The 18,869-nt window shown below is 43.5% G+C and overlaps 1 protein-coding gene across 1 annotated transcript in view; it reads left to right on the forward strand.

Annotated features, from left to right (window-relative positions):
- The window catches only part of LOC140128255 (complement C3-like), a 76,779-nt gene that overhangs the window by 42,184 nt on the left and 15,726 nt on the right, over positions 1–18,869 (forward strand). Inside the window, exons 28-34 of the mRNA XM_072149815.1 lie at positions 4,807–4,957; positions 11,425–11,594; positions 12,013–12,171; positions 15,540–15,599; positions 16,884–16,974; positions 17,717–17,762; positions 18,656–18,743. Of these exons, the coding sequence (XP_072005916.1) occupies positions 4,807–4,957; positions 11,425–11,594; positions 12,013–12,171; positions 15,540–15,599; positions 16,884–16,974; positions 17,717–17,762; positions 18,656–18,743 (765 nt within the window). The remainder of the gene's footprint in view (positions 1–4,806; positions 4,958–11,424; positions 11,595–12,012; positions 12,172–15,539; positions 15,600–16,883; positions 16,975–17,716; positions 17,763–18,655; positions 18,744–18,869) is intronic.

Here is an 18,869-nt window from a genome sequence, read left to right on the forward strand (position 1 = left end):
GGTGTAGAGGATGCTATCTGTCTATGGTAATGATAGAATCTCCTCTCCTCTAGGTGAGAGGATGCCCTCTGTCTATGGTGATGGTAGACCCTCCTCTCTTCTAGGTGTAGAGGATGCACCCTGTCTATGGTGATGGTAGACCCTCCTCTCTTCTAGGTGTAGAGGATGCACCCTGTCTATGGTGATGGTAGAACGTCCTCTCCTCTAGGTGTAGAGGAACCCCCCTTCCTTTAGTGATGGTAGAGCCAATTCTCCTCTAGGTGTAGTGGATATCCCCTGTCTATGGTGATGGCAAAACCTCCTCTCCTCTAGGTGTAGAGGATGCCCCCTGTCTATGGTGATGGTAGAACCACCTCTCCTCTAGGTGTAGAGGATGCTCCCTGTCTATGGTGATGATAGAATCTCCTCTCCTCTAGGTGAGAGGATGCCCCCTGTCTATGGTGATGGTACACCCTCCTCTCTTCTAGGTGTAAAGTATTCCCCCTGCCTATGGTGATGGTAGAACCTCCTCTCCTCTAGGTGTAAAGGATGCCCTGTGTCTATGGTGATGGTAGAACCACCTCTCTTCTAGGCATAGAGGATGCCCCATGTTTATGGTGATGGTAGAACTCCCTCTCCTCTAGGTTCAGATGATGCCCCCTGTCTATGGTGATGGTAGAATGTCCTCTCCTCTAGGTGTAGAGGAACTCCCCTTTCTTTAGTGATGGTAGAGCCAATTCTCCTCTAGGTGTAGAGGATGCCCCCTGCCTATGGTGATGGTAGAACCGCCTCTCCTCTAGGTGTAGAGGATGCCCCCTGTCTATGGTGATGGTAGAACTGCCTCCCCTCTAGGTGTAGAGGATGCCCCTTGTCTATAGTGATGATAGAACCTCCTCTCCTCTAGGTGTACAGGATATCCCCTGTCTAAGGTGATAGCAGAACCTCCTCTCCTCTAGGTGTATAGAATGCCCCCTGTCTATGGTGATGGTAGAACCTCCTCTCCTCTAGGTGTAGAGGATGCCCCATGTCTATGGTGATGGTAGTACTACCTCTCATCTAGGTATATAGGATGCCCCCTGTCTATGGTGATGGTAGAACCTCCTCTCCTCTAGGTGTAGAGGATGCCCCCTGTCTATGGTGATGGTAGAACCACCTCTCCTCTAGGTGTAGAGTATGCTCCCTGTCTATGGTGATGATAGAATCTCCTCTCCTCTAGGTGAGAGGATGCCCCCTGTCTATGGTGATGGTAGACCCTCCTCTCCTCTAGGTGTAAAGTATTCCCCCTGCTTATGGTGATGGTAGAACCTCCTCTCCTCTAGGTGTAGAGGATGCCCTGTGTCTATGGTGATGGTAGAACCACCTCTCTTCTAGGCATAGAGGATGCCCCCTGTTTATGGTGATGGTAGAACTCCCTCTCCTCTAGGTTCAGATGATGCCCCCTGTCTATGGTGATGGTAGAATGTCCTCTCCTCTAGGTGTAGAGGATGTCCCCTGTCTATGGTGATGGTAGAACCGCCTCTCCTCTAGGTGTAGAGGATGCCCCCTGTCTATGGTGATGGTAGAACCTCCTCTCCTCTAGGTGTAGAGGATGCCCCCTGTCTATGGTGATGGTAGAACTGCCTCTCCTCTAGGTGTAGAGGATGCCCCTTGTCTATAGTGATGATAGAACCTCCTCTCCTCTAGGTGTACAGGATATCCCCTGTCTATGGTGATGGCAGAACCGCCTCTCCTCTAGGTGTATAGAATGCCCCCTGTCTATGGTGATGGTAGAACCTCCTCTCCTCTATGTGTAGAGGATGCCCCATGTCTATGGTGATGGAAGTACTACCTCTCAGCTAGGTATATAGGATGCCCCCTGTCTATGGTGATGGTAGAACCTCCTCTCCTCTAGGTGTATAGAATGCCCCCTGTCTATGGTGATGGTAGAACCTCCTCTCCTCTAGGTGTAGAGGATGCCCCATGTCTATGATGATGGAAGTACTACCTCTCAGCTAGGTATATAGGATGCCCCCTGTCTATGGTGATGGTAGAACCTCCTCTCCTCTAGGTGTAGAGGATGCCCCCTGTCTATGGTGATGGTAGCACCTCCTCTCCTCTAGGTGTAGAGGATGCCCCCTGTCTATGGTGATGATAGAACCTCCTCTCCTCTAGGTGTACAGGATATCCCCTGTCTATGGTGATGGCAGAACCTCCTCTCCTCTAGGTGTATAGAATGCCCCCTGTCTATGGTGATGGTAGAACCTCCTCTCCTCTAGGTGTAGAGGATGCCCCCTGTCTATGGTGATGGTAGTACTACCTCTCATCTAGGTATATAGGATGCCCCCTCTCTATGGTGATGGTAGAACCTCCTCTCCTCTAGGTGTAGAGGATGCCCCATGTCTATGGTGATGGTAGTACTACCTCTCATCTAGGTATATAGGATGCCCCCTGTTTATGGTGATGGCAGAACCTCCTCTCCTCTAGGTGTAGAGGATGCTCCCTGTCTATGGTGATGATAGAACCTCTTCTCTTCTAGGTGTAGAGGATGCCCCCTGTCTATGGTGATGGTAGAACCTCCTCTCCTCTAGGTGCAGAGGATGCCCCCTGTCTATGGTGATGGTAGAGCCTCCTCTCCTCTAGGTGTAGAGGATGCCCTCTGTTTATGGTGATGGTAGAGCCTCCTCTCCTCTAGGTGCAGAGGATGCCCCTTGTCTATAGTGATGATAGAACCTCCTCTCCTCTAGGTGTAGAGGATGCCCCCTGTCTATGGTGATGGTAGAACCTCCTCTCCTCTAGGTGTAGAGGATGCCCCCTGTCTATGGTGATGGTAGCACCTCCTCTCCTCTAGGTGTAGAGGATGCCCCCTGTCTATGGTGATGGTAGAACCACCTCTCCTCTAGGTGTAGAGGATGCCCCCTGTCTATGGTGATGGTAGAACCACCTCACATCTAGGTGTAGAGGATGCCCCCTGTCTATGGTGATGGTAGAACCGCCTCTCCTCTAGGTGTAGAGGATGCCCCCTGTCTATGGTGATGGTAGAACCGCCTCTCCTCTCGGTGTAAAATTTTATCACTAATTACATTAAAATTAAAACCACAGAAACAACAAGACAAAGGGTGGTGGTCAGAGTAGTAATCACTATACATCCCTCAATGGGGTATCACAGTCAGGCACAAAAAGGACAATCAGATTATAGGTTATAAGGGTAGTACCAATGCCCAAAACAGGGCACAATATAGCCCATAAGTGCCTACCAATGGTGTTCGAATCACCAGACCACCACCACAGCACCCCGACGTACATTTCGCCATCGCTTCCTCAGGGGGTGCTGTGATGTGGTCTGTGTGTGGTATATAAAACCAAGATAGGTACTCCCATATTACGGCCTAAACCAATGAATAAGCTTACCCAAAGAAATGAGTGATCCAGGTGTGTGTAGCGGCGCATACCCTTGGCTATTGCGCACACATCCGGCCACGGGAGCCAAAGTTCCGGAAGACGAAGGCATGCAGAGCCCGTGCGTCATCATGAGCCTAGGTATAAAAAGGTCTTTGGAGAGATCCTTGTACTGCCCATTCAGGTATTTGTACATTGTAATGACGTCATTTTTCTTACCTGAATAACCTCAAATTTTGTAATCTGTCAGTGTATTCTAGTTCCCCCATCCCCCTAATAATCTTGGTTTCTCTCTTCTGCACCCATTCCAATTCTACTATGTCCTTTTTATACACTGGTGCCAAAAACTGTACACAATGGGGCACATATACTAAGAAAGTAGGAAACTGCACTAAAAGAGCTCTACCCTTGTATAATACTTGGTGCAATAGATTCATTAAGAACTCTCCGTTTTAAGTGTCTTTTCATTTATATACTTGAAAAATAATTTGGAATTATTTTTACTCCCCTTGGAAATCTTTCTCTAGGTCCCTATTTTTTCGGCCTTTATCTGTTTTTTACATTATTTATTTTCCTGTCTATAATCCTGTAACGCCTAATCGCTACCTTTATGTTTTAGCAGCTCAAACGCCTTATCCCCTTATTGCCCTTCTTACATTACCAGTTACCACATTGGCATGGTATGTGTTTCTCACAGGCCTTTTTTAGAATTTTTTTGTCAAAATGTCTTATTTTTTGGTGCTTTTGTTTTTGAGAACACTGTCCCAACTTATGCCTATAAGATCCTCACTTAGCTCCTGAAAATTGTCCATATAAAGGGGCGTTCCGGTGCAGAGTTGGATCATGTGCCACATTTATTACTGCAAATCCCTAGAAATGTGGCACACGACCAATAAAAAAAAAAAATAGTGGTGCACTCAGTTTAAGCACTGGCACATGCAAGATGTGCCAGATTATTTAAGACCGAGTACTAGTATTCAATAATTTGCTACACTCTGCACATTAGTGAGGAAACTGCATGTAGTGCCTTACTGCAACTCTATTGATAATTGTTGGACAATGGTTATGGAATTTCTGATAATATCTATTGTAAGGCAGTGGCAGGAAAGGTGGTGTATAAGTTCCAGCTAGATTCTTTACCTATACATGTCGGAGCATTTGCAGTTACTGAGTAACCCAGGTTCATGGATGGCATTAGTTCGGCTCTTTAGACTGCACCTGGTCAAGTGCTGCACCCTGGGAGGGTCTTTCTGGACAGAGATGTAGGTTATGTGGAGAAAAAGGTATACTGAAGGTATAGGTCACCTTTGTATTTTTTGTAAGTGAGAGAGGGAAAGCCACAGTGTTAGCTAGAGCTCGGATGAGCAGTATTTTGTTTCTGTTTTATTTTCTCTCATGAACTTGTAATCATTTAGCCGGTAAATTGTGTAAATACCTTTTTTACCCTCATAGAATTTGCCATCAAGTATCATGAAAGCCTTAAACTTCATAGCGGACAACTATAATCAGCTGACGAGTCCACATTCTGTTGCAATAACATCATATGCACTTGCTTTGGCCGGCAGACTAAATGATCCGAAAAAGCTAATGTCTGCAGCAAAAGGTAATGTATGTGTGTAGTGGGGGATGAGAGGAGTTAATCCAGTCAGAAATATCTCATGCCCACATCCAACCTTTACCAAATCCATCAGCCATTGGTGAAACTAATGCTGTGTGCCAGGACTGGGAAGCTATCTGTACCTCCACCTGAGTCTCATAGGCCCAATTGAAGATGAGTATATACCACTTAACTTTAGGCACAGTATAGGCACAATGTTAGTTTCGGGCACTTACATGTGATCCTCCTACAAGCTCCTCTCTGCCTCTCCCCCGCACCCCAGCATGAGAATGAGCCTCACAGAAGAGCCCAGGTGTGTGACACCCAGCACCCAGTGATCTCCTCAGCAGTGGCTTTCCCAGTGCTGGTCTTCTGCTGCTCTCCTGTAATTCTGGCCATTATCCTCCTCAGACACCAGTGTGGTCATCCTGCTACACGGGGGACACTTCTCTGTTGTATCTGTAAAATCCTACAAACATCTCTTCTCTCCTGCTCTGAGCTGAGGCTTTTGCAGATTGTTTATAAATAGAAGGTCATAAACTGTAAACAGAGGCTGCATGTAATGTCTGTAGTATCTGCTGAGCTCTGCTGTTGGGGATTAGCTGCTCTACACAAGAGCTCAGTGCTACTTCTCAGTTTGTGCCACCTTCAGGCTGGAGTGTTTTTGTGCCTAAATTGTCCTTAAATGAATAATTATTAGGTGCAGCAAAACATCTAGATTGGTAGGATAAATGAGGGAAACCTGTTTATTTTTGCTGCTCAGCTAGTATGAAAAGGCGCAAAAACAGCAGAAAAAACAAGTGATACATCTGGTCCCATGTTCTCTCTCTACCTAAAATATAATCTCTCTAAAATTTTACTTGTTTTTCCACTATCTACTAACCATCATCTCCATTTCTGTTTGTGGGAGCACCATTACCATGAGGCAGCAGGCCCACTGTCTTGGGTTTGTGCTGGACCCTGAACTCTGCTTTGCACCAAATTTTCAATGACTTGCACACTCTTGCCTGATGCACCTACAAAATATCTCGAAACTCCACCCATTTCTTACAATGGAAACCTCTAAAACGTTAATTGTTGCTTTGATCCACTCTTGTCTTGATGATTATAATTCTCTACTTATCAGTCTTAAACTTACTAAGCTCTCTCCTCTACAATCTATTCTTAATGTAGCAGCCAGACCTGTCTTTCAGTCTAAACTCTAAAATGATTCCTCCAGTCTGTGCCAATTTAGAGAACTGGCTGCCCACCCCCTTCCAAATACAACATAAACCAGACTTCTCCTGAGATACACCAATTCCCTGCAATGCTCCACCCTGGATAATGAGACTAATGCCCAACTACAAAAACTTCAAAGATGCTCTTTAAACACATCTCCTGAGGCAGGTCACATTCCACCGCCACATGTAACCCCCACACCATTCAGGAGTGCTGACGGATGCCCTATATACTACATCACACATGAGGACTGACAGATCCATAATAATACTATACCACACAGGAGAGCTGACACATCCTCTATATACTACACCACACAGGAGAGCCAACACATCCTCTATATACTACACCACACAGGAAGAGAGCTGACACCTCCTCTATATACTACACCACACAGGAGGAGAGCCCACACATCCTCTATATACTACACCACACAGGAGGAGAGCCGACACATCCTCTATATACTACACCACACCGGAGAGCCGACATATCCTCTATATACTACACCACACCGGAGAGCTGACACCTCCTCTATATACTACACCACACAGGAGGAGAGCCCACACATCCTCTATATACTGCACCACACAGGAAAGCTCACACATCCCCTATGTACTACACCACATAGGAGACACATCCTCTATATACTACACCACACAGGAGACACATCCTCTATATACTACTACACACAGGAGACACATCCTCTATATACTACACCACACAGGACAGCTGACACATTCTCTATATACTACACCACACAGGAGGAGAGCTGACACATCCTCTATATACTGCACCACACAGGAAAGCTCACACATCCCCTATGTACTACACCACACAAGAGGAGAGCAGACACATACTCTATATACTACACCACACAGGAGACACATCCTCTATATACTACTACACACAGGAGACACATCCTCTATATACTACACCACACAGGAGACACATCCTCTATATACTACACCACACAGGAGAGCTGACACATCCTCTATACACCACACAGGAGCGTTGACATATCCTCTATGCACCACACAGGAGCATTGACATATCCTTTATATACTACACCACACAGGAGAGCCGACACATCCTCTATATACTACACCACACAGGAGAGCCAACACATCCTCTATATACTACACCACACAGGAAGAGAGCTGACACCTCCTCTATATACTACACCACACAGGAGGAGAGCCCACACATCCTCTATATACTGCACCACACAGGAAAGCTCACACATCCCCTATGTACTACACCACATAGGAGACACATCCTCTATATACTACACCACACAGGAGACACATCCTCTATATACTACTACACACAGGAGACACATCCTCTATATACTACACCACACAGGACAGCTGACACATTCTCTATATACTACACCACACAGGAGGAGAGCTGACACATCCTCTATATACTGCACCACACAGGAAAGCTCACACATCCCCTATGTACTACACCACACAAGAGGAGAGCAGACACATACTCTATATACTACACCACACATGAGACACATCCTCTATATACTACTACACACAGGAGACACATCTTCTATATACTACACCACACAGGAGACACATCCTCTATATACTACACCACACAGGAGAGCTGACACATCCTCTATACACCACACAGGAGCATTGACATATCCTTTATATACTACACCACACAGGAGAGCCGACACATCCTCTATATACTACTCCACACAGGAGGAGAGCCGACACATCCTCTATATACTACTCCACACAGGAGGAGAGCCGACACATCTCTATATAATAATCCATACAGGACAGCTAACACATCCACTATATACTACACCACACAGGGGGAGAGCAGACACATCCTATATATACTACACAACACAGGAGAGCTGACACATCCTATATATACTACTCCACACAGCAGGAGAGCTGACACATCCTCTATATAATACTCCACACAGGAGAGCTGACCCTATATACTACACCACACAGGAGGAGAGCCGACACATCTCTATATACTACTCCATACAGTAGGAGAGCCGACACATCCTCTATATACTACACCACACAGGAGGAGGAGAGCCGATAGATCCTCTATATACTACACCACACAGGAGAGCCAACACATCCGCTATATACTACACCACACAGGAGAGCCAACACATCCTCTATATACCTTAGACCAAACAACGTGGAACATGCGCTAGTACAATAAGTATAGCAAATGCCAACACACTAAGGGACAAGCTTATACCACAAGAAGAGAAAGACAAGTGTGTACAGGCTAAAATACAATAAACTTTATTGAAATTCACAAACAATGACTAAAGTGTCCTATATGCATGATTAAAAACATTTAAAAAGTGTACAAATACACATCCATATACAACTAAGTGGGTCAGAGCCTGGTAACAAGGACCCACCTACGGCCACAGTTCACAAGAGAGTATGTGAATGTAAATTCCTCACAACAAATGAAAATGGAGCCCTGACCACCATACCTATAGTCTATCCAAAAGAAATATACTATACAGTCCAAGTACTCACAAGACCAAAGCCCTTGTTAATGATGTTGCTAGCCAAAGGTCAATTGCCAATGCAATCCAGGGCTCCATTTTCATTTGTTGTGAGGAATTTACATTCACATACTCTCTTGTGATCTGTGGCCGTAGGTGGGTCCTTGTTACCAGGCTCTGACCCACTTAGTTGTATATGGATGTGTATTTGTACATTTTTTAAATGTTTTTAATCATGCATATAGGACACTTTAGTCATTGTTTGTGAATTTCAATAAAGTTTATTGTATTTTAGCCTGTACACACTTGTCTTTCTCTTCTTGTGGTACATCCTCTATATACTACATCACACAGGAGAGCTGATACATCCACTATATACTACACCACACAGGAGAGCTGACACATCCTCTATATACTACACCACACAGGAGAGCCGATACATCCTCTATACACTACACCACACAGGAGACACATCCTCTATATACTACACCACACAGGAGAGCCAACACATCCTCTATATACTACACCACACAGGAGAGCCAACACATCCTCTATATACTACACCACACAGGAGACACATCTTCTGTATACTACACCACACAGGAGAGCTGACACATCCTCTATATACTACTCCACACAAAAGGAGAGATTACACATCCTCTATACACTACACCACACAGGAGAGCAGACACATCCTCTATATACTACACAACACAGGAGAGCTGTCACATCCTCTATATACTACATCACACAGGAGAGCTGATACATCCACTATATACTACACCACACAGGAGAGCTGACACATCCTCTATATACTACACCACACAGGAGAGCCGATACATCCTCTATACACTACACCACACAGGAGACACATCCTCTATATACTACACCACACAGGAGACACATCTTCTGTATACTACACCACACAGGAGACCCATCCTCTATATACTACACCACACAGGAGAGCTGACACATCCTCTATATACTACTCCACACAAAAGGAGAGATTACACATCCTCTATACACTACACCACACAGGAGAGCTGACATTTCCTCTATATACTACACCACACAGGAGGAGAGCCAACACATCCTCTATACACTACAACATGCAAGAGGAGAGCCAACACATCCTCTATATACTACAACACACAAGAGGAGAGCCGACACATCCTCTATATACTACTCCACACAGGAGGAGAGCTGACACATCCTCTATACACTAATACTACACCACACAGGAGAGCGAACACATCCTCTATGTACTACACCACACAGGAGAGATAACACATCATCCATATACTACACCACACAGGAGTAGAGCCAACACATCCTCTATGTACTACACCACACAGGAGAGATAACACATCATCTATATACTACACCACACAGGAGGAGAGCTGACACATCCTCTATGTACTACTCCACAAAGGAGAGCTGACCCATCCACTATATACCACACCACACAGGAGGAGAGCTGACACATCCTCTATATACTACACCACACAGGAGGAGAGCTGACACATCCTCTATATCAGTGGTGGCGAACCTATGGCACGGGTGCCAGAGGTGGCACTCAGAGCCCTTTCTGTGGGCACTCAGGCCATCACCACAGGACAGAGTTCACCAAACAGGACCAAATCTTCCTGCGGTCCAAGGCAACTTATGAGATGATACTCTCAGCGCTATTTTAAAGCGACACTTCATTGGCTGTTTGGAACGCCAGGAAAAGTGAGGTGGTATTGACAGAACTGGAGGTCATCCTGTTGGACCCACCAATCTTCCTCTACAGAAAGACCCTCTTTCTTTCAACTGTATTGGTGGCCTCAGGGGCTGATACGATTGAAAGATGTGGAAGAACACGTAGTAATAAGTTACTGCTTAAAATGCCACGTTGGCACTTCACAGTAAATAAGTGGATTTTGGTCATAGTTTGGGCACTCGGCCTATAAAAGGTTTGCCATCACTGCTCTATATACTACACCACACAGGAGGAGAGCTGACACCTCCTCTATATACTACACCACACAGGAAGAGAGCTGACACATCCTCTATATACCACACCACACAGGAGGAGAGCTGACACATCCTCTATGTACTACTCCACACTGGAGGAGAGCTTACTCCTCCCCTATATACTACACTGCAATAAGCACTGGGAGTTCTCTAATAGCAAGAAACATCTTGCCTGCTGTACAAGTTAGAGATTCAAGCGGATCCATTAATAATGTGGCAAATAGAGCCATTATATAACTCAGAAACCCAAACTTCTCTGAACAATATATATACTGTATATACAGGCAGTCCCCGGGTTACATACAAGATAGGGTCTGGAGGTTTGTTCTTAAGTTGAATTTGTATGTAAGTCGAAACTGTATATTTTATAATGGAAGTTCTAGACAATTTTTTTTCTTTTGCCCCAGTGACAATTGGAGTTTCAAAATTTTTGGTGTAATTGGACCAAGAATTATCAATAAAGCTTCATTACAGGCATCTTACAGCTGATCATTGCAGTCTGGGACTATAGTAAAGCATCCAGAGAGCTTCACCAGAGGTCACAGTGGGTAGAGGGGTCCGTCTGTAACTATGGGTTGTCTGTAAGTCGGGTGTCCTTAAGTAGGGGACCGCCTGTATATATATATATATATATATATATATATATATATATATATATATATATATTATTCTATTCTATGGATTGATTAGGCTTTTAATAATATTTTGTATCCTTTTTTTCTGCTTCTCCTAGATAATATTTCCTGGCTTGACCTAGAAGGATCCAAAATGGTTTCAATAGAGGCTACATCTTATGCTCTCCTAGCTCTTTTGAAATTGGAAGCCAGTCATGCAGTCATGGAGCCCGTGGTTCGTTGGCTTATCAGACAGCAATTCTATGGTGACAAATATGTTTCAACACAAGTGAGTTATCAAAGTCTAAAGAGGTTGAGCAGGAAAAGAAAGAAGGGTCTTTTTTTCTTCAAAGGCATTCTTGGACATAGATGGGTCTACCAGCATCCAATTCTCTCCTCAAATAAAATCAGCATAGTGTAAGGCACATAAGATTATTAGCTCCATTTATATCTTATGCATCTTATTCTGATTGGAAATGTTATTTATTGTATTAAAGGGAACTGCTGGCCATCAATGGGAAGCACCGACAGTTAATATCCTTATTTTTACAATTGATTAGTTTCTAAAATTGTATTTGATTGGGATACAAGAAAGCTATGTCGGAAAAGCTAAGGAAGTGCCCTGCACACAAATGGCTTTACTTACATTCCCTTTACTATGAAGCATTTTAGGTTAACCTCCAACTCTTTCTTATTTTAACCTGTAGGCAACAATGATGCTATTTCAAGCTCTCGCCCAATTTGATGTGGCCAAAGGGACTGATAACCATACGGAAATGGATGTTATTTTCACATTGCCAGGAAGGACATTATCTACGACACAGCGCATCGATGTGCAGAGCGGATTGCAGGCTCGTTCTGAACAGGTGGGAATAGAATATTTTACAATGTATGACTTTCTGCCAATTCTACCAACTACACATCTCTGCTGCTGTTGGAATTAGTCCTGTGGCACCACAAGTGGCAACTACTTAAGAGAAGTTGGAGAAGTGGAGTAGGAAGATGTGGTGGACAATTCTCATTAAATGGAGACCGTTTCAGAATGACAATATTAAAGTTATATTCATGCCACTGCTAGTGGTGCCTGTGTACAGTAAGGCATGCAGGCCCTAAACTCACCAACAAACTCAGTCACCTCCTAACAAGTCTCACAAACCCTGTAGGGTTAGAGACTTCTCGAGGATCCCTACACTGACTCAGTGCTCAGGAAAGAAGATAGAGGGATGGACAACAGATAACAGACAAGCAAAATCAGACAGAATCAAGTAAAACCCATATGGTGGCAAAGGACATAATGAATTAGCAAGAGAATGGTCAAAATAACGTAGCAGAAGTCAGATACACAGTATAGCAAAACAACAACGGATGCAAATGATACAAATGAGACAGGAGACTAGTAAAGCCAGACAGGTATTATAGAACTGTGCAGATATATACTAGAGTTCCTGAATGTTACCTCCAGCAGCTAACTTGTTTGGTCGTCCATCATCAAATCACATGGGTGAACACAACTACACTCAAATGGACAGCATCCAGATTTCTCAGGCAAAAGATTCTTATTATTGTTTTTTATACACACTCCCTAAACATATGGATTTCCCTGAAGGCACAGAAAGTGAAATAGAGTCGTCCACACAACCTCCTGTATGACACAATACTAAATTACAACCCTGAATGGCTGAACAGCCCCAATGAAACAGAGACTTATCCGTACAGTAGACTGAAACCAAATACAGATAAGAAACTACTCTATCCTTGCGTCTTTGTCTGAGTCTGTTGTCAGAACAGACTTCTAGAATCAGAGTTAGCTCTAAGGTACTGGGATAAGGGCGATCAACCTAAGTTTTTTCTAATAGACTCAGAAAGTCCCCATTTAAAGTTGCCTTCAAGTTGAGTTCATCAATGTTGCACAATACTCCATACAAAACTTCTCAGCAGAGCGTATGCCTTGCTGCAGAGAGAGAAGTTGAGATTCCACAAGTGCAGTATGATTTGGTTCAGCATTAAAGGAACCTAGGTATTGAATAAATCTATCCATGGATGACCATTCCTGCTCATCTAGAGGAAGCTTCATGGCCCAAGACTGTAGATCTTTCTGCAATAGAGACACAACTACTTCTGCCATCTGGGCCTGGAAGGAAAGCGGATTAAAACTAAAGTACAGCAAACATGTTTCCTAGAAGTTTTCAAATTTCCCACAGAAATGACCCAGGGGTAACATCTTTACCTTGTGTACAGTTGGTGGATATGGTTGATGGGTTGCAAAAGGTGCTGCAGCACGGTCCATGTATAGATTTTTGTATATGCATAAGATATAATAATTGTGTACCAAAAACTGTAACAATTTTGGAGTCCAAGAAGAAGTCCAAGTTACGGGTAGTGGATCCACTGTACCACCGCGGATGATGATATAAGATGTAAGCAGAGTCTAAGTGGTACACAGTTTTCACCAGAGCCCATTGCAACCTGCGGTGTGGTACCACCAGGTTTCTCCACAGGTTTGACTTTGTCCATGGTGGCGGCCAAGGCGAAGTACAAAGTTGTAGAGCAGAAAAGTGGCCGGGGACATGCAGGTGGTCAGGACAGGCAGCAGGGGATTGGTGTCAGGAGCAAGGCCAAAGGTCAAAGCAGGTAGCAGAGTAGCAAAGTCTGGATGGAACCAGGGTCACAACAGGAAATTTCAATACAGTCAGGGAGCATACAGGAACAAGCTTTCTCTTGGGCATAAGGCATGGAGATCTGGCAGGGGACACAGGAAAGGGCCAGGAATTTATCTGGCTGGCAGTCAGCCAGCACCAATCATTGGTGGACCCTTAAATCCTAGATGGTCGGCATGCGTGCGCCCTAGGAGGCGGGGGCGCACGCGCCGGAGCGAGGAGACTGTCGCTGGAGCATGGTGAGGTTAGTGAAGATGCTGAACTTCTGGGGCACAGGGAGGCACACAGGTGCACCTGCAAAACGGAACATGGTTTGCAGGAGCACCCATCACATTAGCATTGACTAAAAATGAAATCAAGCAAATTCCTATAGAAATGTTCAAGAGTAGTTCACGAAAGCTTAATTGATCACTGCAACATTTGACTAAAGCTTAGAAAATTTCCTGCATCCAGAGAACTGCACCAGAGCTCATAGTGAGCAGAAAGGTCAATTTGTAACTAGGGGTCATCTATAAGTTGTTGTTTTTTTAGTTGGGGACTGCCTGTACTTGCATTTTGAATATCGAAGACATCCATAAGGAGAAATAATATTTTACATTGATAGGAAATAGGGAAGTCCATAAGCAAAGTAAAACAGCAACTGGTGGGGTCAACCTAGAGGGCAAACCACTACAATACGCTACATATGAGAATGCGGACCTAAAAACTGAAAACTAGATGTACATCTAAGAAAGATGATGTAAGATGATGAAAGATGGAGAAAGAAGCACAACTCTTCCACCATTTGGCTATTCTCATATCTAATGATTAAGGCTACTGGCAACCAGACAATGTGAAACTATTAAAACCAGGTTTCTGTAAGAAAACTCAGCTTAAGAAATTCTGAAAAGATGAAAACAAGAAAAAAGTTTGTTTAACATAGAGAGAAGACCAAGACTAATTTTAACGACATTTGGAAAGGTACTTCAAGCTGAAGTAGTAATAGATGGTGGACCAGAGTTATTGGAGACATCTCCTGCTGCAAATAGATGGAAAATGTAGATGTAGAAGAGACAGCAGATGTTTCAGTGATTGCAAAGCCCTTCAATAGTCACATGGTTTAAAGCCATAAAAGAACTTGGATAGTGAAGGTGATCTGTCCTGTGCACAGGTGAGAGAAGGAGGGGGACTGATGTAGAATTGCTGGTTACTGAATACTCTTGGTAGCCTCAGAAATTTTCATTCTCATTGGTCCATCAGAGTTGCCAACAGAGCCATGAAGTCAGCGTGAATCGAGCTGTGGCTATCCAAAGGCTTTGATGTCATGAATAACCACCTATAAGAATCATAATCATATAGTTTTAAAGAAAAACATTGTTTTTTTTTTCATTTTCTTCATTGACTCCTAGAAGCACAAATGAGAGGCTGTCACTGCTGCAGATTCGATCTGGGGATGATAACTGGGTAAAATTACATTTTTAAGATCACATCAACTTTTGGTGACCAGGTTCCCGTTACAAATGGAGAAAATATATATAAATGCTTGTAGCTTTGGAGTTATGTGCAGCTTTCAATATGACTGCATGGTTTCTTTACAGACCAACATAAACAAAGACTTTGTGGTCACGGCAAAAGGTATCGGACAAGCCACACTAAAGGTAAGACGATGCATACATATTTCAATGGCTTCTTCAACCTTCCAGTAAATTGACTCTTTGGTTTGAGGATTTAGTCTTGCACGTAACTGATGGGCTGTCATGTATATTCTGTTTTTCACTGGTCAAAAAATCTGACTTGCTCTATTTTTTGGATGACCACGTGGGTTTGTTAATAGCTGTGACATGGCAAAAATAGGCTATATGTAGACAAAGCTTGGAGACCATCTATGGGGATTGTGGAAACTCCAAGTGTATGGTAGATGTAGGAGAAACAAGACAAAAAGCGCTTTCCTAGTGTATAAAGCTTATAAAGCGTTTTGGGTAATCTCTCCGAATGGCTGCAGGCATCCACCTCCTAGCATGGAGCTGCTCCAGGGAAGTCAGACAACGCTCTCGTACTGCTGTGGAAGGGCCCAGAAATGGTAGTGGAGATATTTCATGGCATGATGTAAGGAATTCTTCGAACTAGTTTCTTACGAAGAAATTTTATTGCAACGTGTTTCGTCTCGGATTCCGAGCTAAAACACGATGCAATAAAATTTCTTTGTAAGAAACTAGTTTGAAGAATTCCTTACTTCTGAGCGCCAGGAAACATCCAATACCTCCACTACCATTACTGGGCCCTTCCAGTGCAAAAATAGGCTATAGGTAGTGCAGAGGTAGCAGTACTACCACTTCCTGAGGCCAGAGGAGCGCATAAGCAGTATTATTAGTGGCACATAGAAGGTTTGGTGGCCCAGAAGCTTCAAGTTATGCCTTTTTTTGTGGATAGTCTCTGGCAATATTGTGGCATGGCCCTATGGTTGAATTGTGCCAGTTCTGTGCCGTGATTGACTGCCATAATTATTACTCTGACACCAATATTGTTACAATATCCTTTTCTTGTAAAATTGGTACAAGTTTTGCTTGGAAAACTAGGCACTTTGTGAAGTTTATTGACATCTAAGGAAATGTCCCATTTAACATTGTCAATAGATATTTTTACAATATTTTACCTATCCAGGCAAGCTCACCTCTGTTATGAAAATCATCACCAAGTTCATAGCTCAGGGGTCAGGGGTCAGGCAAGGGAATGCAGGTCATATTTCAAGGTTCAGGATTCCATTGGGGCCACTTCTCCTTGGATATGTTATTTATATACATGGTCAGTCCACCAGAAACCTTGTATCTGATTTTGCAGATCAGCTCCATTGAAGGTAATTTGGCTAGGTTGCTGGAAAAACCCTGTTGTTTTTAAGCTTTTTAACCACAAATCCTCATGTATGTTGATCATCCCTCTTCTAGGTGATGGCCGTTTATTATGAGCTAGCAACAGAAAAGGGAGAAGAATGCAAGAACTATGATCTCTCGGTCACTGTGACCAAAGAACCTATTGGTAAGCGTGAACTTCTCGTATTCTCCTGTCCTAAAATCGATAGGCTTGAGACAGTTAAGAGATTGTCTGAGATTTTCAATTTTGGATCAGATGGATGAGGTTTATATTATATAAAGAACAGTCCTTCCCTCTCCACCTCTCCGGTCCAGCGTGACACTTTCTATTACTGTCGTCTTTGGTTGCAAACAGAGGCTGTAAGGGTGACATCACATTCACTGCATGATCTATTACTTATTTGTATGATATGAGCCCCTGTATCCTGAACCTAAATTAATAATCCGGACAACCACTTTAAGGCCATCACTTTTAGCCACAGTTTGAAGGATATCCCCCACTAGCGCAACATGTGGCCATACTATTAAGATGATTGTCTGTGAGTCAGAAAATATATCAATGCCATCCAGGAAGTATCATAGACTTCAGCTACAACAAATTTACAAAATTTTGTGATCTCATTGAACCACGGTTTTTCCGTTGTGCCATGATCTGCACTCTGCTCCACCAACTGTTGTCACACCAAAAACTTTGACTATTTCATGCCTTGAAGAAGGCGCCTTAAATAACACAGCGGGATGTACTGAGCGGTACAACATTCAAGGTGTGAGTAGGACCAACAATGGTCCTGGAAATATTACCAGCACCAGTTAAGCTGCCTGACAATGACTTTCAGAGAGACGCTACAAGCAGTGTGATATAGACATAGCATTATTATAACCTCACATATGCTTTCATCCTCTCCCAGTGACCAGTGATACTCTGGAGACAATTTCAATCAAGATCTGCTTCAGGTTGGTTTTGGCATACTTTAAGTTTTGTTTATACATTTTTTTTTTTGACACAGTCAAGAAATCCGACTTGAGTGACATACCATCCAGATAATCTTAAATGGACACCTAAATGTAATAACTTAATTTCATAACATCCACCAAAGTAAATAAAGACCCAACCCAACAGACCCAAAAACCTATCCAAGCCCCACAACAAAGTGGAAAACCTGACATTGAGCATTCACTTACTTTCTATTCTTCACAGCCAAATCTTTGTCTCTCACAATGGGGCAGATTTACTTACCCGGTCCATTCACGATCCAGCGGCGCGTTCTCTGCGGTGGCTTCGGGTCCGGCCGGTATTTATTAAGGTAGTTCCTCCGCCGTCCACCAGGTGGCGCTGCTGCGCTGAAGAGCATCGGAACGCACTGGAATACACCGAGCCGGGCCGAGTGAAGGAAAGTGCAATTTTCGCGACACATTTTTAAATGCGGCGGTTTTTCCGAATCCGTCGGGTTTTTCGTTATTTGGGTTATAACTATAGCCCAAATTTCCATTCATCTGCTGTCTCATTGTCATATCACTTCAAGCTTCCAAGACATATCTTCTTACCTTGGGATTGTTTTGGAGTCATACATGTCTTTCTTTGAGGAGATCACCAGGATACTAGGCCTAAAAACACTTTCATGATCCAAAAATTCCAAGGATAAGGCAGAAGACTCACAAGGTATTCGGTAAAAATAGGATTGCCTTGTAAATGTTCACTAAAGATAATTCAAAAACACCTACATGGATACAAAGACATTGAAGTAATGAATCTCTATCTTGTATTGAATGCTAAATATAAACAACCTAATTGATGGTTTCAAACTAATGTACCCTCATGGACTAACCAATTTTTGGGGTGTTCTCAGACATCTTAAATCTGTAGATGCCACCATGTCCATCATTGATGTTTCCATGATGACTGGATTTTCCCCCGATGAAAAAGACCTTAAAAGGGTGAGTCGAAATAGTCAATAACAGAAATGTTATACTTTTACAACACCAAAAGAGGTCAACATATCCTACAGTTATCAGTAAGACTGGTACATGCATGTTGTCTTATCAAGAACGTTGTTATCTTCT

The sequence above is a fragment of the Engystomops pustulosus genome, chromosome 4, assembly GCF_040894005.1.
Source record: "Engystomops pustulosus chromosome 4, aEngPut4.maternal, whole genome shotgun sequence".
Classification (NCBI taxonomy): Eukaryota; Metazoa; Chordata; class Amphibia; order Anura; family Leptodactylidae; genus Engystomops; species Engystomops pustulosus.